This window comes from Dermacentor andersoni, chromosome 8, assembly GCF_023375885.2.
Source record: "Dermacentor andersoni chromosome 8, qqDerAnde1_hic_scaffold, whole genome shotgun sequence".
Lineage (NCBI taxonomy): Eukaryota > Metazoa > Arthropoda > Arachnida > Ixodida > Ixodidae > Dermacentor > Dermacentor andersoni.
In genome coordinates, this window is record NC_092821.1 from 1,340,756 (window position 1) to 1,362,158 (window position 21,403).

General features: G+C 47.6%; 1 protein-coding gene across 1 annotated transcript in view; it reads left to right on the forward strand.

The window, feature by feature from the left end:
* Nup154 (nuclear pore complex protein Nup154) overlaps positions 1-21,403 on the forward strand; it is a 308,861-nt gene that overhangs the window by 252,747 nt on the left and 34,711 nt on the right. The window contains exon 8 of the mRNA XM_050174549.3: positions 6,942-7,142. Coding sequence (XP_050030506.2) covers positions 6,942-7,142 — 201 coding nt within the window. The remainder of the gene's footprint in view (positions 1-6,941; positions 7,143-21,403) is intronic.

The window sequence follows — 21,403 nt, forward strand, 5'->3', positions numbered from 1 at the left end:
CCCACTTCGGATATTGTTGGAGAATCTATCAGTGCTTTCACATGCTCTTCCTAGGGCAAGCCCAGTAGAGCCGTTATCATGCATAAACGCTGACTGAAAGTGACTGTAGAAGGAGTCGGCATCTATTTCTTTAGTGGATTTTGCCGTACTATTGGACCGTTGGGAGCTTATATATCGCCAGAACTTGTGGGGTGAAGTTTTAATGAACCCTTTCGGTGTGGTACTGCAGTAGTGTTGTTTATCATCCTTTAATTTACTTTTCTTTATATTTTAGTTAGAGAATTTAAACAAGTGCGATAGTCAGGAATCATGTGTGTCTTGTTTGATTTTCTTAAGGGGACCATTGTTATATTCATTGTTTCCATTTACTGCAATATATGTCCAGTGGGGCACACAGTTGTGAACATGTAAATAAGAAGACGGTATTGCAGAGCCACTAGCTACACAGCTACACATGCAATGAAATTTGAATAAAACAACCGAAGAATCTTCGGCGTGTCATGCAACTTCTTAGCACCTGACGTGACAGCCTTTAGATAGCTGCCTTCTGCTTCATTGTGATGGTATTTCGCCTCAGCTTTCCACTTGGCTCGTTGTGGTTGAGCAGTGTTGTGTTGGCAGTGGCAGGCAAGTGGGGGCCCGCGACCAGCGGAAGCGGCGAGCGCCGACGCCGAGAGGGAGATGCGGAGCCAGCTGCTCCTGATGAAAACCGGACAAAGAACTGGGCCGGCTCGCGGCCGTTTATTACCAAAAACGACTTCACACGCCAGATGACACCTCCTGATTGGTCCAAGCTCGTCACATGACAGAAGGGGGGTGCGCCATCTAGCTAGACTACTACAAAACATAAATGTATGATAACACGGAGATCTGGCAGGGGGAGACACTATACCACAAGCAGCACATGGCATACAACACAATGCTCCTCTGTGTGGTTGAGGGGGTGAGCGAATGTCGCCTGCTTGGCTCAACCAGCTCGTGGCCTCCGAGATGGCACCAATGCCAACCTCAGCGGCCATGCCCAGCTGCCAGCCAGTGGCGCGCTGCAGGGTAGAGGGAGAAGTGAATGCATGGCCTGGGTGTGATCCAGTAGATTGCACTGGGGTGGTCTTTGAGGTCAGCCCAGCTGTGGTTGCGTGCACGGTGCACCGTAGAAAAATTAAAAAGTGAATGCACTAATGTTTCACACTACCATGTGCAGCCAGGCACGTGCAAGACAGAACGGTCAGGGGAGAAGTGCGATAGTGAGCTACTGCTTGTGCGCAGCTACCCGCAGCGGTGAGAAAGACCATTGTCGCTTGACGACGTACTTGACATGGTGTACCTGGCATGCCACGGTCGGGTATTTTTTGGTTTCGGAGACGAACCTAGTTTGTTATATCCTTAGAATAAAAACAGAAACTGCAACACAGGACGAACGACTAAAGAGCACAGGACAGATCGCTGCCGACGAAGCTGGCGTATTATATAACCTCTTGCCCAACCACACTTTTGTGCTGAAAGGCGAAGCCTGCTCTGGCCGCAAGTCCTCAAAAGAGCGCATAACTGTGTAGTTCTGCGCTAACATGGATGGAAGCGACAAGCGCTGCCTGTTTGTAATTGGAAAATCAGTGAGACCACGTTGCTTTGAAAACGAGAGTGCCTGCCGAGAGTGCTCGCTCGTCTGCGCTGTTCCTGTTTTTATTCTAAAGATGAACCAACCAGCCCCATTGAACACACTGCTAACGTTATATCCATTGGCCGGACAATTTCACTTATAAAGAGGTTTTAGATATGTGGATCTCAATGGGGATTTCAAGGGGAATTTTATTTTCTTCATTATACAGTGCAGACCACCTATAACATAACCGCTTTTACCGCGGGACTGGTTATAGCGTGGGTTTTTTGACCCCCGATATATCTCCTATAGAACTCAATGTATAGGCGGATCGTTCATTGCATAGGCGCGCGAAGCAGAATACCAGTTAGCGTGGTTCCTTTAAGCGCGCGACCATGAAATTGTTGCACGGAGCACGGCCTTTTCTCGGAGGCGTTGAGCACGGCCCACACGGCCACACGGTTGCCAGGCGCGCAAATGCGGAGAAGGGGCAGCGTGGACGCGCGCAGGGAGACCAGCGGCGAAACAAAAAGGAGGAGAAGGGCGGGTGGATTTAGAGGAAGGATGGCGAGTGTTTTCGTCACTATAGCAGCGTCCAATCAGGGTGCGCGGAGTGCGGGGTAGAAGCGATAGCGGCGACAGCGCACTCCTTTTTTTTTTTTTTTTTTGGTCTCTTTGTTGCATTTGGTGTGTGCACGTCATGATCTCGTCGTGTCGTAGTTGTCCTCCCTGCACGTGTGTTGTCGGGCTTTTGTCACCGTGGCATCGGCGGCATCTTCAAGCAGTGTGAGAAAGAGGCATGCGTTGTCACTGGAGACAAAGGAATGCGTTATACGGGACATAGAAAGTGGGCTCAAGAAGGCGTCGGTGGCGGCCAAGTACGACGTTTCCGGCACAACCGTGTCGACCATATACAAGAACAAGGACAAATTGCGGCAGCAACTGCAGCAAGATTAGTCTTCCCTGTCACAGAAGAGTATACGTACATGGAAGTACGAAGACGTGGACGCAGCGCTCTTCAGATGGTTCTGTGAAGTTAGAGCTCAGAGCATACTAGTGAGTGGCTCCATGCTCCAACAAAAAGCCAAGTCCCTTGGTGCTCTTTTAGGCCACAGCTACTTCAACCCACTTAATAGATGGATCCAGCAATTCAAGGATCGCCATGGCATCAGCTGCAAAATGGTGTGTAGTGAAAGCGCTGATGTCAACGGCGAGTCCATCGAAGTCTGGCTTCGCTTAAATTTGGAAACCATGCTGCTGTCCACTTATACGGACAGAGGCTTATACAGTGCCGACGAAGCTGGTGTATTTAATAACCTTCTGCCCAACCGCACTCTTGTGCTGAGAGGCGAAGCCTGCTCTGGCCGCACTGCCTCAAAAGAGCACATAACTGTGTTGTTCTGCACTAACATGGATGGAAGCAACAAGCGCCGCCTCTTTGTCATTGGAAAATCAGCAAGGCCACGTTGCTTTGAAAACGAGAGTGCCTGCCAGTGACATAGAAATCCAACAAAAAGGCGTGGAGGATGCAAGACACGTTCACAAGCTGGCTTTGCAAGTTCGATGAAGACATGGCAGAGAAGCAACAGGTCGTGCTCATTCTCGACAAATGCACAGCCCACAACATCAAGCCAATGTTGACTGCAGTCAAGTTAGTTTCTACCTGCCAACACGGCTGCAAAATGTCAGCCGCTCGACTAGGGTGTCATCGCAACCGTAAAGGCACTTTATGAAAGAGTTTCGCTGAGCATGCAGCAGCAGCCTCTTAAAGTGAATTTAAGGGGCGCGATTGATATGGTTGCCGCTTTGTGGTGGCAGGTAAAAGCCACTACAATAAGCGAGTGCTTCAACAAAGCAGGCTTCATGCGCAATGCAGAGGCTCTTGACGCCGTTGAGCCGTGCAACCATGTTGGCGATGAGATGGTCAACACTTGTGGTCTGGCCTCGTTGAAAGCAAGTTTGTTTCCACCACCTTCCAAGAATATGTCGATGCCAGTGAGTCGGAGCTTCCCGTCTGCGAGGAAGCGAGCACAGATGAAGTGATCGTCGCAGCGGTGCGCGGTAGCGCAGAGCTTGCAACCGAAGACGAGTCGGGCGATGATGTCGACCCGACACCAGACCCAGATGTTCCGTGCAAAGACGCTTTCGAATACCTCATTAAAGGGAAGATGTACTGCGCAAAGAACAGTTTGAGTGAGAAAGGGCTTCAGTGCTTAAGCCTTGTAGAGGACGAAACTGTTCGAAGCGCTGTTAAAAAATATCTCTTGATGGAAATAACAGCGTTCTTCCACTGTTGCCGCACTTGTCAGGAGAACTTGGTTTTTGTGCTGTGTTGCGATTGTGTGTTGCATGTGTGTGTGAGTGAAATATGTAATAAATTGGGTTCGAAAGGTGGGTGGTCTGCTTGGCATATGGAAAAGCCGAAGAAAGCACGCTTTGGTTATAATGTGGTACGGCTAAAGCGCTGATTTTTACAACTCTTGCGACCTAAGTTATAAGCGATCACACTGTATCCATTATATCCTTATAATGACATTCGAGTGTAAACTCTGTTTCAGTAGTTTTATGCAGCACTGTGGTAGCTACAGGCTTTATCGACCAATCAGGAGCGCGAACAAATCTTAAAGGTGACCTTCCCCATCCTGTCGTCTGCTAGCAACAAGTGCAGACGGTGGCAGCATCTATGAAGACTGCAACTGCGCAGCAAGATCATCTGTGGAGGTAGCAGCTGTAGAAAATTTGTTCCATATTCACTCTGACATGGTGAAGGCTTAGATATCTTGAGATACAGAGGAGAAGGAGGGTTGCAGAGAGGGTGGAAGCGGAGAGTTCAGAATGAATACTCGGCCAGTGTGTCGCATCGGATGGTGGCGCCATCTCTTGATCAATTTTGTAACATCCACTTGTACACGGTGCGCTCGCTGACATTCGTAAGTGCAGCCAATTTCTAGTTATAATTTGTGCATTTACTGCACTCCTTTCGCACTGTTCCAAGCATGTTCAATGCCAAGCTATTTGTCCCTTGTGCGTAAAGGAGTTGCTTGGAACAATACCGCACAGGCGAGTCTTCCAAGTCTTCTAAGACGAAGTACTGCCCAGCAGGGAGTGGTGTTGCAGCTGTGCCAACTACATGTATGAATTTGGCTACTGTCAAAGCAATTAATTGTTTGTACTTTTTAAATGAAAATGTCTATATGGCAGTGTTGCATTAAATTTGTTTGTTCTGTGCACGTTTTCGTTTTAACAAGTGGAGAACTTTATTTTCAGTATCATACAGTCTCAATGAATGTTTTATTAAAAAATGAAGCAAAATTGCGCAATATAGCCCAGCTGTGACCTGCAGAGAAGCTTCGAGGTAAACACTTGCCGACAGGAACACTTGTCCAGGCCATTTATATCTTGCAGCAGGTTCTGAACTATGGCACTACATCTTGCTGCACAAGAATCTGCGCTTGCAGGTCATGTAGTCTTGGCTCTGCTGCAAGAAACTACTGAAATGGAGTATAGGTGCAGGTTAGAGAACTGCGATATCTATTTTCATAGACCCCTTTTGTAAATACACCACCTGGCGATGGGCTTTTCATCAGTTTTGATTTACACACGTTTATGGGATAAAAACCGCCATGTTTCCGCCATCCTCACTTCTAAGCCTTCCCAGTCTACTAGCTTAAATACTTCTAAGCATGCAGTGACTAGCATTGGAGAGATGATGTTTTTTGGCATGACCCATTTCTTGATGGGTAATTTTCTACTTTTCATGTGGAGAACCAAGGTAGCTGTGGAATTGTAGATATTTCCCAAGATATTCACGTATGCCTCCTGTACTTGATTACGCAATGCTTCCATGTCTGCTGCTGTCTCTAAGAAATCCAATGTATTTTCATTATCTATGAAAGCCATATAGAGAGTTTAATTGTACTCAGCATATTTCTCAATTACCTGATTTATGACATGGATGTGATCCATTGTAGAATATCCCTTCCTGAAGCCAGCCTGTTCTTTTGGTTGATTGAAGTGTTGCCCTGATTCTATCGGAAATTATCTTGGTGAATATTTTATACAATACTGAAAGCAAGCTAATGGGCTTATAATTCTTCAATGATTATGTAAAGAAAAATAAAGCACTTGCACTTGAGAAACTTGAAAAAATTCTTTAATGTTTTCCTTCTGATAGATTAGCATAATGTTGGCATTATTCCAGCTCTCTGGTACACTTCAAGACATGAAGCAATGCGTATAAAGGACTGCAAGCTTTGCAAGCATGATATCTCCTCCATCTTTGATTAAATCGACTTATTCCGTCATCTCCTGCCGCTTGTTTCCGGGTCATGTCTTGCAAGGTCCTTCTAACTTCATCGATACCGGTAGTTATAGAAGGAGCCTCCATATCCGGTTCATTGCTAATTTGAATGAAGGTAGCATGGCTGCTCTAGGCACAGGTCAGTATAGAATTCTTCTGCCGCATTTACTCTTATCATTGAAATAGGTGATGGCATTACCCTGTTTATCTTTCTTAACTGCCATATGTTGTGACAGGTTCGTCAAATCAAGTTTTGTGCATAGTTATTTTGCTCGGGCCTTTACTTTTCCCAGGGAGGCATCAGGGCAACATTTGAACGCAGAAGAAACCTTGTCATACACTTTTAAATGGTGTGCAAGGATAGTACAGTGAATGCACCTTCTTTATCTGCTAGAACCATACTAAGCTCATTTTGGATTAAGAAGGCGGACATTTTCTTTGAGAGCGAATTCTTGTGTGGAGGCCTTTCATGTAGCAGAATGTCAATGCCTTCAGCATGCACCTGCTGCACTTACTTATTGGGCCGAGGCTCGAGATCCTTTGACCAGCGGAAGGCAGCTCGGCGTGTGACTTCCGCTTCACTGCAAATTTCGGGCCCAGGCCTAACGTACGACACGGTGTCTGGGAGATGGACGCCATCCGAGTTTTGGACGACACCACCAGTAGGCACTCTCGCAGGTTGAGCAGTCTAAGCTGCCTCGCAGCACACTTCCACAAGTGCTCCACAGTGCTGTTCATGAGCGCTGAATATTCCTGCCACCTTTCTTGTTTTCCTGGCAGCCAGATTACGGTCGTAATAATTGCAGTCACAAGTTCGGAGAGCACTTGTTTATGTTCTTTCGTTTCTTTTCCTTGTTCCATAAGCCACGCTGTTACACCTGATTCTGCTGGGAATTCACCATACAATACCGTATGCAAACTGTTAAACCTTTCCTTTCTCATGGATCATTGGAATGAAGCACAGCATAGAAAATCTTTGTGAGCTTCTCGGGCCAGGTTTTATTTGTTCCACTGCCGGATGACAAGGGAGCCTTCGATGTGCAGGTGGGTCCTCAACTGCCGCTGGGCACCGCCTGTGGCCTGCTGACCAGCTGCGGTCACCACGCAGGGGTCATTGATCTCAGCCTCTCAATAGCCAAGCAACGGGACCCCCAGGGGCTGGCCCTGCACTTCTACCGGCAGGGAGAGCGACCCGAGGACGAGCGTGGCCGGCAAGCGTATGGCGCACGCATTGAGTGCTACCAGGTCGGTGTGCAGGGGCATGCTTCTTCTTGTAGTCAGGTGCTCTACGCTTAGACCAGACAAGTAAATGTTATATACAGTTATACCTCGATTTAATGTAGTCTGTAGAATTGGTCACTTGCTTTGCTATATCTAAACTTATGTTATATTAAAATTCGATCTTTTATGGAAATAAGCAAAGTCGCCTATGCACTTTTCTTACACGGAACGGGCCACTAGAGTTATTGGGTAATTGTAAAAAAATTTGAACGAGAAAGAAAATTTTTTTGAATTTGATAGTCAGTGACAAAAGATATGGTTTCATGCCTTGTTGAAGATATCTTCAAATCAGTGGTACAATGCGAAGCCAGGCACACTCGTGTTCTACACGCAAAGAATGAATGCTTCGTCTACCTTTTGCTTTAAAGCATCTCCGAAACTTGAGATTACACAACGTCCATGCAAAATATGTGTGGGAAAATGGTGCACACGGTACCGTCTCATCTCACCCATCTTTGCACATGTGGCAGGCTAGAACCTCTAAAATGGGGCCCGTGCAGGCAGTGCTCACCACACTGACAGCCATGCACAGCCACTGCTGAACGTCTGCGATACGTCGGTGTTATGCGGTAAAGCATACAAACGCCTTGAAAGCATTTTTGGTTTCGTATCAGATTGCACCGCGCAGGCAATTTGCAGCCCAATCTTCTTGAAAAAAAAAAGGTGCATCTCTGTATCGGTTAAATATCATAGTTAGACATTGTGAGCTATGGTTATCGCTGGAAAATTTTCCTAGGGCAGGCTAAACGCAAGTGTGTTTTGATGAGAGATGATGTGTCCACACATTCACTGTTCTCTAAGCTCTGCTGAGGCAGACTATGCCACTTAAGGGGTCTCTTTTAGGGTCACCCTAGGGGTCAGGCACGTGTACCGACTGGTCAAGTTCGAATTATCCCATGAACGCAATGTTAGGATCGAAATAGTGAAAGTTCGGGCCCATAGAAATCAATGGGCTCCAGTTGGGATCGAATTAAAAAAAAAAATCAAATTAACCGGGGTCAAATTAATGTAAGTCTGCTGTATTGAAATCCTGTACAAATGCAGTTCATTACATGAGGTTCAAAATACTTGGTGTTCTGTGGACAAGTCGGAAAAATTAAAAACTTGATTATATCAAGAATTTCGTTATATCGAATTTCACTGTATCCAGGTTTAACTGTACTCACATAATGAATCCTCTTTCTTTGTGGGAAACCAAAGCAAAGTATTATGCAGTGTAAATTTTATGGGAACATTGTTGACAACATCAGAAATCAAAAAGTAAGATGGTAATGATTTGAAAAATGCATAAGGGTACTTAGCTTTGCAGCAAAAATACACGTCCAATATTTGAAAACGTTGACAGCTTTATTATTGTATTTCAATCTGCATTGTAATCAGGAGACTTGTCGTCCTGGTCACTGGCCGGCTTCTCCTTACAACAGCTCGTCCGCGCTGCCATCCAGCTCATTTGCGGTGTCAATTTTTTTGAAACATTTTCTGATCAGGCCAGATGCCAGCTAGCGCCTTGCATCCAGGAACACACCAGCTCGATGGACAGCCATGCCAGTTGGCATCCCCGGATCATCCAGTACAAGTGTCGCATGTGTTCCTTAACCTGACAGCGTCACGTAGTTGCGGCCGTGGGTAATGCGGGCTCAGGACAGCATTTATTTGTGCTAGATGGTGCATACTTGAATTAAGAAGGAATAGTGCCAACTACGACAATCACGAAAGGGAGAACGACACAGGACAAGCACCAACTTCATCTATCTTTATTCACCAAAAAATCAGCAAATATGAGGAAAATCGCAGACATGCGCATAAGGACTATAATGCATCACTTTCCAAATCATTCTAGATAGAACATTTCGCTTTTGAAGAGGGTCACAGAAGTATCACTAACAAAATTTTTTTCTCTCTTCTTTATATGGAATGCTTCCAAAACCTCACATGCCTTTGTTTCTCTGCTTCTGCAAAGAATCTTTATGTCTCAGAACCGTGGTTCACAATTCTTGCAGTAGAGTCATTGTTTCCGTGGCGAATGTTCTGCCGCTCGGTCACACGCAGTGCAAGTTGCGCAATGTTGCGAAAGATGCACACCTCCTTCTTTCAGTGACTGCACATGTTCAGCTGTACGGTCATTCACGCATCTACTCGTTTGGCCCACATAGGTTTTCCCGCAGGTCAAAGGTATTTCATACAGTAGAGTCTTGGTGATACGAACCCGGCTGATACAAATTTCGATGTGATACGAATTTGTAAAATTCCCCCGCTGAAATGCATTGTGTACAATGGGCCAAAATTCGGATGTTCCGAACATTTTTCCATGTCGCGCCGGGTGATACGAACTTTGGTACCGCGACCATTGAGCCGCCACCGGCGCAGCGTGCGCCAGTGCCGGTTTGGGATTGCGTGGCAGCAGGGCGGCTGACGAGGCAAGCGGAGCTTTCTCCCTCTAGTTTTTGTGGGCGGCCTCTTCGCCTTTTTCTTTTTACTTTGTTGTTGCCCGAGGCTAGCACCGCTGCTTATTGGTCCGTTCGCCCTGCGAACCGGCCAACCCGACCGGTGGGGCACGATTTGTCCTCTCCACATTTCTCGTGGCCCTGCTCTCCCATTCCGCCGGTCTTTTCACAGCAGTATTAAGCAATTACTGTTGCTAAAACTTGGAGGACACTTGAGCTTCACCTTTAAGAGTGGAACCCAATAGTATTAAAAAACCCCCGACTGCTTCTCGCGCTTCTCGGCAACTGCAGATGTCTGTTTCCTCATTTGTTGAAGGTATTGAATAAAATATGGGAAAACTCTAAGAAAATTTTATTCACTTTCTCTAAACCATAATGTACTTGAGCGGGCGAGTTCAATTCAATACCTTGGTGTGACACTAGATGAGCATCTTCATTGGAAGCCTTGCATTGCATCGCTCTGTAAAAAGTTAAGCAAAGCTTGTTTTATTCTGGATAAATGCCGTGATTACTTCAACACTGCCACTCTTAAAGCAATTTACTTTAGCATATTCCATAGCCATCTATCCTGCTGTATATCATCTTGGGGTCACATGTGCGTTTCGTATGTAGCACCTATTCTTCTTCACAAAAGGGTATAGCGATTTGTGAATTTTACAGATTACAATGCTGAATCAAAGCTGGTGTTTCAAAGCTGGAATATACAGTCGAACACGGATATATCGAACCCACATATATCGAATTATTGTCTGTATCGAACTCGTAAATTATCCCCTTGAAAATTCTGTGTTAAAGTATAGCAATCCGTACGTTTATATCGAACGATATTGTTACCCGCCATTCGATATATAGAACGCCGCGTGATCTCGGCACTCGCTGCACCCGCGAGCTCCGCGCCTCCCACGAAATGCTCGGAAAATGTGAGAGCGAGAGGGAGGGAAGCTCGGACTGTACTCCCGCTGCGCACGCTCTCCGACTTGCGGAACTGCTTTTTTTTTTTTTTCTCTCTCTCAATGTCTCTCATCCTTCCCCTGCGTAACCATAGTGATCGGCTCGGAAAAGAGGAAAGAAGGTGCCGGCGGCCTCCTCCTTTTGCCTTTTTTTTTCTTGTTGCTTTTTCACGAGTTTTGCTCAGCCAACCACAGCTCGTGCCTTTCGTACGTCGCTGTCGCCCTCGGAGGTGACCGGTGACCATCGCGAGCGGTTTGTTGGCGGAGGCTGCGCACGTGAATTCTTGTGTTTTGTGCGCGTTCTTGTGTTTCGTGTTCATTATTGTTTTGCGTGCGTCTCACGACACGTGTGACTGGATCGTGGTTAGCTGACGCGGAAGCAATGGCCACAGCAAGCACAAGCAGCGTCAAGAAGCGCAAGAACCTGGACTTTGCGACAAAGCTGAAAGCCATTCAGCGTGTTGAGGCGGGCGAGAAAAGTGCGACGGTGGCAGACGACTTCGGGATTCCTCGGAGCACTCTAAGCACCTTGTTAAAAAACAAGGCGGACATAAAGTCGAAAGCGGCGGAGCAACGAACGTCGGGAGCTTGTCGTGTGCGCGCTCCTGCACACGAGAAAGTTGAAAAGGCCCTCTATGCGTGGTTTTTAGAGGTGCGGGCTAAAAACATTCCGGTGGATGGCCCAATGCTAATGGCTAAAGCTAAATGGTTTGCCGCTGCACTCGGTGATGACAACTTCGCCGACAATACAGGGTGGCTGCAGAGGTTTAAGAACCGCCATAAGATAGTTGGCAAAACCATTTCTGGGGAAAGCGGAGCCGTCATCAGCCAGGATATCCAGCAGTGGATTTCTAACGAATGGCCGGAAATTTGCGCGAAGTTTGCACCCGCGGAAATCTTCAACGCCGACGAGACCGGGTTGTTTTGGCAGATGCTGCCAAGCAAGACGCTCGACGTCCGGGGCAGCACGTGTCACGGGGGCAAGATGAGCAAAGTCCGCGTGAGCGTTCTGCTCGCTGCAAACATGGATGGCTCTCAAAAGCTCCAGCCCTTTGTGATCGGCAAAGCAAGGGCACCGCGCTGCTTCAAAAACTGTAAGCAGCTCCCCGTTCGCTACGCCTTCAATAAGAAGGCGTGGATGACGCGTCAGCTGTTTATAGAATGGCTGCAAGCGTGGGACGCCGAACTGGGCAAGTCGGGGCGTCACGCTTGCCTTCTCGTCGACAATTGCTCGGCCCATCACACCACCTGCGAGCTCAAAAACATCGCGCTCAAGTTTCTGCCGGCAAACACAACAGCGAAGTTGCAGCCGCTCGACCAGGGCATCATTAAGTCGTTCAAAGTCGGCTACAGGAGGCGACTCATTGATAGGCTTTTGGTGAACCTCCGCATCGGCACCGAGCTTAAGGTTGACCTGCTGGGGGCCATTCAAATGATGACGGGTGCCTGGAGAGACGTGAAGCAGGATACCGTGGCCAACTGCTTCCGCAAGGCAGGCCTCGTGACGGCCAAACTTCCCGCAACCTGCGAAGACGGCGACAGCGACAACGAGTGCATGGACGACGCGTTTCGCGAGTTGTCGTCCCTTTTCCCGGCTGCCGTACCAGCCGAAGTGTCTGCTGACGATTTTGTGAACGTTGACAGCAATGTTCAGGCTGTTGCGAGCCTCGCCGACGAGGACATTGTAGCTGCAGTCGCAGGGACCCAGGCCGACAGCTCGAGTGGCGACGAAGATCGTCCGGACGAGGGGGCGGCTACACGCTCGTACTCCGCCGCTGAAGTGGCGGCCGCGTTCAGCTTGATTCGCCGTTGTTGCGGCGACATGGAAGGAACCGGGCTTTCGCACCTGAACAGCCTCGATAAGATCGAGGCTGGCGTCTTTAATTTCATTTGCAAGGCGAAGAAGCAGACCAACATAAGCGATTTTTTTTCACGCAAATAAAGCGTTACGTTGCGTCGTGTGTGCGGAAATCGTTGTCGTTCTTGAATGCGCCGATCGGTCGGTCATCGTCCGCCACAGGTAGTCTCTGGGCCTGTATTTTTTTATATCGAATTTTTAATATATCGAATTAATTCGTGATCCCCTTCGAGTTCGATATATCCGTGTTCGACTGTACTTCCTTTTTAATTTATTGTCCACATGTCCACAAGAAAGTGGCACTTTGTAGCCGACGCCGCATCTGCAGGACACAAAATGCTTGGCGTGTGTCTTGCTACAGGCGTTAAGCTGTTCGGCAGTCGTATTCACATCATCATGATCATCATCATGATCATCATCATCAGGCTGGTTACGCCCACTGCAGGGCAAAGGCCTCTCCCATACTTCTCCAACTACCCCGGTCATGTACTAATTGTGGCCATGTTGTCCCTGCAAACTTCTTAATCTGATCTGCCCATCTAACTTCATGCCGCCCCCTGCTATGCTTCTCTTCCCTTGGAATCCAGTCCGTAACCCTTAACGACCATCAGTTATCTTCCCTCCTCATTACATGTCCTGCCCACGCCCATTTCTATTTCTTGATTTCAACTAAGATATCATTAACTCGCATTTGTTCCCTCACCCAATCTGCTCTTTTCTTATCCCTTAACGTTACACCTATCATTCTTCTTTCCATAGCTCGTTGCGTCGTCCTCAATTTAAGTAGAACCTTTTTCGTAAGCCTCCAGGTTTCTGCCCCGTACGTGAGTACTGGTAAGACACAGCTGTTATACACTTTTCTCTTGAGGGATAATGGCAACCTGCTGTTCATGATCTGAGAATGCCTGCCAAATGCACCCCAGCCCATTCTTATTCTTCTGATTATTTCAGTCTCACGATCCGGATCCACGGTCGCTACCTGCCCTAAGTAGATGCATTCCCTTGCCACTTCCAGTGCCTCGCTACCTATCGTAAACTGCTGTTCTCTTCCGAGACTGTTAAACATTAGTTTTCTGCAGATTAATTTTTCTGCGTCCAATTAATTCGCTTTGGTGTTCGGCGATATCGCCTGTTGCTGCTGTTGCTCCCGTTCTGCTTCCGTGGAGCCTTTGGTACCTGCCAATCTAATCAGTCGCTGTTGGCGTTTCCGTTCTGCCTGCCTTGCTTTTGCGGCTGGTGACATGTTCAGTCGTCGCATGCGCTCCTTGTTCTTCTGCTGTTTGGTGTTGGGGGAATCCGGCGTCCGCTGCTGTTTCCCTGAACCGCTTGGCGTGGAATCACTCAGCCGCTTGGGAGCCATGTGTCTCACTCAAATGCAACGAGATGCTGGCGAAGGAGCGGCGGTGCAGCTGCCACTGCCGATGTGCATGCGCTCGTTCTACCACTACTGTGTGATGTCACCATTGCTATGCACAGCTGCGGCCCCACCGGCGTGCCGGTTGCTAAGGAGGGGAGGAGGTTGCAGCGCTGCGCAGAAGAGAGGCCACAGTTGGCGCGATTCCAGCGCACGGACGGACGCGACCGTGAGCATGAGCCATTAAAGGCTTTCGCCTTAATAGACAGTTTCAGTTTCACGTACGTAAAGGCTTTTCATAAGTAGAGCTCTTACGTGTGAGCAGTGCACCTGCGCAGAAGGCAAAGGGTTTGCATGAGTCTCACGGATGTACGTGAAACTCAGAAGTTTGCGTGAGTTCCTTGCGCACGTAGAGAGCTCCACGCGGCGGTCTCGCGAGATCTCAAACAAGTGAGAGCATCATTGCAAGATGGCAGCCAAACACGCGGATAAGGTAGCTCCGCGCCTTTATTTTTCTAAAAACGACTTGGATTTGTTGTGAGATGTAAATGAGTGCAACCCCTCCGAGGACAACATGCGGTATAGCACTTCTAGACATTGCGAAGCTTCGATCGGCACAAGAACACACTTTTACGTGTTTTGCACGCCAATCCAACTCGGCTGGCTCGGCTTTGATTTGTCTTGGATTCCAATGGCTGCAGCAGTGTTTATACTTGGCGATAGATGGCGATACATGGTTGCTTTTAGCATGCGTCGCATACATGTAGCTAAAAGCGTTTCAGGTGCAGTGCGTGTATAGTACGTAGAGCTTTCACATTTGCGTGCATGAAGTCTCTGTGTACGTGTAACTAAAACTGTCTAATAAGCGCTACTCCACCGACGGCCTCGAAAGAGAACAGCCCGCAGTCACACGATTTCTCCCTTTCTCTTTTGGTGCGGAGGCGCAGACGCGGCGCCAGGCAGCGTGGAGGCCGCGACTGGGCACAAAGAGTTTGAAGCGGTAGCATTTTTGTTGCTTTTGTGCTTTTCCTCCTCCTTTTCCGCATGCCATCGGAAGGAGTAGCTGCTGTGCTTCGAGCCGCGTCCTTTGTGTTAGACGTGGGCGACGGCGAAGGACCACCACCAGCGGCTGAAACGCTGCGCGCGCTCGAAGTTCCAAGGCGTAGGAAGGGTTTGGGTGCGAGCTAGTTGGTACGGATCATTCATATTTAAAACAGCGCCAAAAAAACACGGACAAGGGACAAGGGACAAGGCGTGCTATAGCCGTGGATGAAATCAGTGACGACACATGCACGTGTTGTTATGGATTTGAACCAAGTCTGCTAAGTGACCTGACAAAGAAAAAGAAGCACAAGGACATTAGAGACTTTTTCTTCAAGAAATAAATGCTTTTTACGTACATGTGCCTGAGTAAGTTCACATTTAGCTCTTTAATTTAGCTTGTTTTAATTGTTTCGATGATACAGCTAATACGAATACTTTTCGTGACCCCATGAGATTCGTATCATCGAGATTCCACTGTATAAGGGTTGGTTATATTCCGCACATTTCTCTGTCACCTGATTAACAGTGTGAATTTGGTCTATTGTTGAGTAGCCTTTACGGAATCCTGCCTAGTCCTTTGGTTGACAGAAGTCTAAGGTGTTCCTGATTCTATATGCGATTACCTTAGTGAATGCTTTTTAAGCAATGGACAGTAAGCTGATCGGTCTATAGTTTTTCAAGTCTTTGGCGTCCCCTTTTTTATAGATTGGGATTATGTTAGCGTTCTTCCAAGATTCCGGTACGCTCGAGGTCATGAGGCATTGCATGTACAGGGTGGCCAGTTTTTCTAGAACAATCTGCCCACCATCCTTCAACAAATCTGCTGTTACCTGATCCTCCCCAGCTGCCTTCCCCCTTTGCATAGCTCCCAAGGCTTTCTTTACTTCTTCCGGCGTTACTTGTGGGATTTCAAATTCCTCTAGATTATTCTCTCATCCATTATCATCGTGGGTGCCGCTGGTACTGTATAAATCTTTATAGAACTCCTCAGCCACTTGAACTATCTCATCCATATTATAATGATGTTGCCGACTGTCTCTTAATGCATACGTCTGATTTTTGCCCATTCCTAGTTTCTTCTTCACTGCTTTTAGGCTTCCTCCGTTCCTGAGAGCATGTTCAATTCTATCCATATTATACTTCCTTATGTCACTGAGCACATGACATTTCCTTGGCAGCAGGTATTTATTCCTGTGTCAAGAAATAAAACGGCCAGTTGTTAGTGTGCCTACGGGCTTGTCTCGTGTCTCCTTCCTTCGTCCGTTGTTTTATTTGGCGTCTTCGTTGTAATCATTCCTTATGCCACCTGTCTTACGCTTGTCGTATTCACACGATTACACAAACCACTGAGCTTGTTAAGGGCCGAAAACGCAGCCCAAACACCGGCGAGTCCCACCGCCTTCTGAATCTTGCGTGACACTTTGTGCACACATGGGACTACAGCATTTTTTGTCCTGTCAGTGTTCTTAGGTGGCACAGCACTGTTCCTTCGAAGTTCACACTGCAGGGTTTCCGCAAGGTTGCATGGAAGAAAATTGCAAAAACTAGCTTCTCTCAATTGCTTGATTTGCGAGGCAAGGCTCTGCACAACTCAAAGAGGGCACGACCGCAAAACTGCGGCGGGAAATGCAACGGTGCGTTGCTCTAACTCCAAGTGGTTAGAATTTAACAGAAGAAGGCGTTTCTTAACCAGGGGGCATTCATCAAGTAGGCGAGCTCCAGGGTAAAGTTCAGGTCTACATCAGTGAAGCACATGTGGCCATCCACCGGAACTTTCTTGGTGAGAGTTAAAGCTGGAAACATTTTGTGAAATTTTGAAAACAATTGTGGTTGGTGGGAGTGAAGTCTCCAAGAATTTCAATACCTCACCAGGTGCTTTGATGAGTTAAGGGTCATCGATGTCCAGCAAGGAAAGACCTTTTTGAAGGTAAGACCGTATACATCGCTGCCAGGTTCCTCCCTTTGTCACAGTCACTCGAAACGGAAGGGAGTCCTTGGAGTCTTCATGGTGAAGAAGGCAGTAAAGCGCGTTTCTTTGGAAGCTTTAACGGAAGTGGCCAGCTTTGACAAACCTGTCTTGTCACGAAGCTCCAGTGCTTTCTTTTTGGCCTTGGTTGGTGTTCCTTCCATCCAAGGCCCATCCCAGGCCTGCCCAGAGCGGTCCATGTCGGACATAATGATCACAAAGCCTCTCTCTTTGTCTGGCTGTGGAGCTTCTTTTCTTGTAGCACTCTCACTAAGTCAGAAACGGCAGGCTGCTTGATTCTCATCAATTTTACCAGAAGGGCATCAATGCTCTCATGGATGACGCGATCCGCTTTGGGTGGGGTAGCTCTGTTGGAGGTGGTTCATACTACTGCGAAAAGTTCAATCTTGTCCTGCCTCAGGGCATAGTGAATGCTTAGATAAGGCTTTCGCAATAAATTTAGTTGCAAGTAGTGCTCTGTATGTCCTCATTTTTTTCTCCGCCTATGTTTTTTGCACTTTACCTGCCTTAAAAATCTTGCCGTACCAAATAGCTCAGATACACACCCTAGTACTGCGTTATGCACCTGCTCAAGCAGCTATGCTCCTCACTAAGCTCAGAAGCTCCACCTGATCAAGCTTGGATGGTTTGCAGAACTATTGGGTCCCATTTCCAACACACCTTTAACACCTGATGCAATGCTGCTGCTTCCTAGCATTATAACTTCATGTCCAGACTGCTGCTACAACCTATTTCTTGGTAGGTAAGGAAATGGCTGTTTCCAAAGGAACTCCGCCGTATGTGACGCGATGCGCAGGTCCTTGTGGACAGTCGTCAGGGCCCTTCTTCTGTATTCAAGGTGTCTACCAACCGGGAAAACCGGGAAAACCGGGAATTCTCAGGGATTTTTAGTAGTCTGGAAAAAGTCAGGGAAAACTCAGGGAATTTGGGTCTCAATCAGGGAAAATTAGCGGCAATCTTACTGAAAGGGTCGAAAGTCGCGGTAATGCTGGCTCGAGTAACAGACAGGAATCGTAATGAATCGTCTTTGACGCCCTGTCGTCGGCTGCAGGAGTTGCCAGTGTACAGTCAACGACCGACTTACCGGATTCGCGATAATTTGGACGGCTTCGCGGCACCGTCACGCACCCCATAGAGTCAACGTATCAGAACGTGTGAAATTTCCGACGCAAGAACTCTTCGCCGTCCGATGTTCCGGGCGTTTTGCCGTGACCGCAGGTACGAAAGGGCGATAATCAAAGGCACCACGGCTGCCGTTTTGATTACTTCGCCACCTCGAACCGGCACTCTCGCACGGAGATCGGCTGGCAGCCGTTGCCACCACTGCGGCAACGCTAGGCCTAGCTGCTTCGACGTTCGCTATGAAGCTTCTTGCCGTTGGGTGCCGAGTTATTTATTGAAAGAATTAGCTGCTGTCAGCAATGACATGGACTCCGCCTTTGTGGTCCTCGCGATTGACTTAGTAAATGCCGTTTCCTGAATGTCAGCTTCGCCTCTGTACAGAAATGTTACTTGGTGAAGCATGCACAAAAGTATTGCAGTGAAGCATAACAAGCCTGGGAAGGGGCTATTGCCACGGGACACAGTGTGTATTCCTTAATTATACACGCGTGCACCCGGCATTTCCTGTCGCAGTACGAGCGCCGATATGCCTAATATGTGTACCGACAGGCCTTCAGAGCGTTTTCGAACGTGCCTTTGGCGGTTTGAGTCCCTAAGGGCAGTAAATGACACGTATTTTTTTTTCCATCTGGCCGATTTTCCGGACGTTTTCGCGGCCCCTAAGGAGTTCGAAAAACCGGTCGTGGACTGTGCAACTGACCAAGATGCTTCAAATGGTCCTTGGGGCGAACGAGTGGCAGAAGGAGGACGAGAACAGCAATGACCTACGCATTGAGGAATAAACGGGAAAGGAAGCTTGCTGCCGCCATTTTGAAGGTGCTTGAGCTCAAAAAATAAAGTTTTGGCTGATGCCGAGATGCAGGTGTCCCTCATCCAAACCAAAATTAACTCTTTAAAGCAGTGAAACACAACACTCGGGCGTCGTGCGCGGGCTGAGAGTATGTCAGAACAGTTGAGGTTGACTTACGAGCTGTTGAGGGAGAATCTCAGTTGTGACAGATTCGGGCCTCATACCACTGAGCTTCCTATCAGTTGATAGAAATAGCTCATATTCGAAAATATTTGCTTCTATATGCATCTCCATTTTATTCGTATTTGAGAATGTCTGACTCCATTGCAATTTTTTTCGAAGGCACTTTATTTGCTGTGCATTTTACTAACCCCTGCCTTCTATTCTCTTTTTGAATAACATAAACACTACTCCTTAGTATTCAAATTGGATTAAGTCACTTTTTTAATTTTTTTTCATGTGCTTACTAGGGAGTGACAGCATGAGGCGATATGTTTTCAGCCCGTCTTGACATAAAGCATAGTTCTGCATCACTCAGGGAAATTTGCAATGGCACTCAGGGAAAACCTGGAAAACTCAGGGAATCTGGAAATGTCAACTTGGTAGACACCCTGGTATTCTTCTTCTGTATTCATTTTGTATTCATTCTGTATTCTTCTGTATTCTTCTTCTGTATTCATTTTTACACTAGCAGCCAGTGAAAAAATGTGCCTTACACCAAGCTTCTGATCGGAGGATGCGACACATTCTGTCACCATGTCCTTTCGATTATGTGAGTCCACCAAACAGCTGTAGAGCATCTGGCAGTAGTGCTGAATTCTTGAGAGTGAATGTGTACAGGCAAGTTCTTCAGTTACTAAAGAGTGACACAAACAAGCAAAGGGTGAAGCAGGACGTATGGTAAAGCCCTTATAGTTAGTGAGTGCATTGTTGGTAAGAGGACTAAGATTTACTGCTTGGATTGATTTCGTGAATATAGTACATTGGACAAACACTGCACTGTTTAAAGCTCCTTAAGGAGCACCAGAACGTGTGAAAGACCCGGGTGTTTCTTGAAGTTGGCAAACACGACTTGTGTGTGCACTGCAGAATTTATGTGGGCAAAGATTTCATTTTGTTACCCAGATGGATGGATGCACAAAATAAACGAAACGTGTAGCATGCCAATGGCGAGCCCATGTTGTGCAAGTCAGCCCTCAGTAGCTGAGAATTTTCGTGGTTAGGTTATGTGGATAGGTTTCATCGTGGCAGCTTTCCCTGTTTTTCTTGCATATATTTTGTCTTTGCGAACTGACCTGTGATTTATTGTGTTGTTCACTTCCTTGCCTTGTGCTACAAAATATTAGACCATATGCCAGAATAAACTGTAATTTAATTATCTGCACTTGCATTTTATCGCTCAACTTTGGCTTGTCCAGTTCTCTCTTGTTCTGTTGACTGCTTTTCAGTTTTTAGTGTATAATCAAGTTTTTTTCCGACGGGGCCTGATGAGTGCGAATAGTACGAAGTCATGGGAATGTATTGAATGTGCAACATTCCATTGATCTAAGATCCTAAAACGTGTGCTCTGGCTCATTGTTGCTGATGTTTTGTGCAACTCGAGGCCACTAAGTGCTACCAAGGCAACTTGGTGCATCCCAAGGGAAACAAAAAAAGAGCATAGGATTCACCATTCACGATTTCGTTATGGTGTGGCACAGGCACGTACCCAAGGGGGGGCCCGGGGTGCCCCCCCCCCCCCCGAATTTAAGTGGCATATACCCCCCCCCCATCTGCCCACGCCACCACTCCTCACACACATTCCTAAAGCTCCGACAAATCAATCTACTCGGCAGTCAACATTTTGTTGCCTTTTACAACTAAAGCAGTGTATGACTAACTTCCGTAGTTTTTTTCGACGTCAGTTAACAGAAAGAATCTCCATGTGAGCCATCCTGGTCACAGTGCAAAAAGGCTCCAAAATCAATGGCACATACCCCTGTGGAATCGGGAACCTATAACGCGCCCTTCAGAATCTTTGGGATGGGCCCACGTATGGGGAGTGCTTAATGCGTGCTTCACCTCTACCGTGGCTCGGCCCGAAATTGCACTACCTTCGGGATGGACCCACGTATGGCGAGCGCTTAACGCCTGCTTCACCTCCGCCAGGGGTGGGCCCGGTATTGCACTATCTTTGCGATCGGCCTATGTATGGGGAGTGCTTAACGTGTGTTTCACTTTTGCCACACGTCGCCCGGTGTTGCAGTACTTTCGGGATTGGCCCACGTATGCGGGGTGCTTAACGCCTGCGTCACCTCCGCCGTGGCTGGGCCCGGTGTTGCATGACTTTCGGGATTGGCTCACGTATGCGGGGTGCTTAACGCTTGCTTCACCTCTGCCGAGGGTCGGCCCGTTGTTTCACTACTTTCGGGATTGGCCCAAGTATGCGGGGTGCTTAACGTCTGCTTTACCTCCGCGGCTGGTTGGCCCGATATTGCACTATATTCAGTCCAACCCACAGCGGAGGTGAAACACTTTGCTTTTCGTTTGAGAGCTTTGACTGTCGTCAGCTTTCGCTGCCATTCCATCTCCACAGAGTGGAAAGGTTGTCAAGTTTTTCACTTCTTTTGGATGGCGGTAGTTATTGGCATCTCCTGGGGTGTAGGGGCCAGTTTTCTCAGCGATTTGGTGCCCACG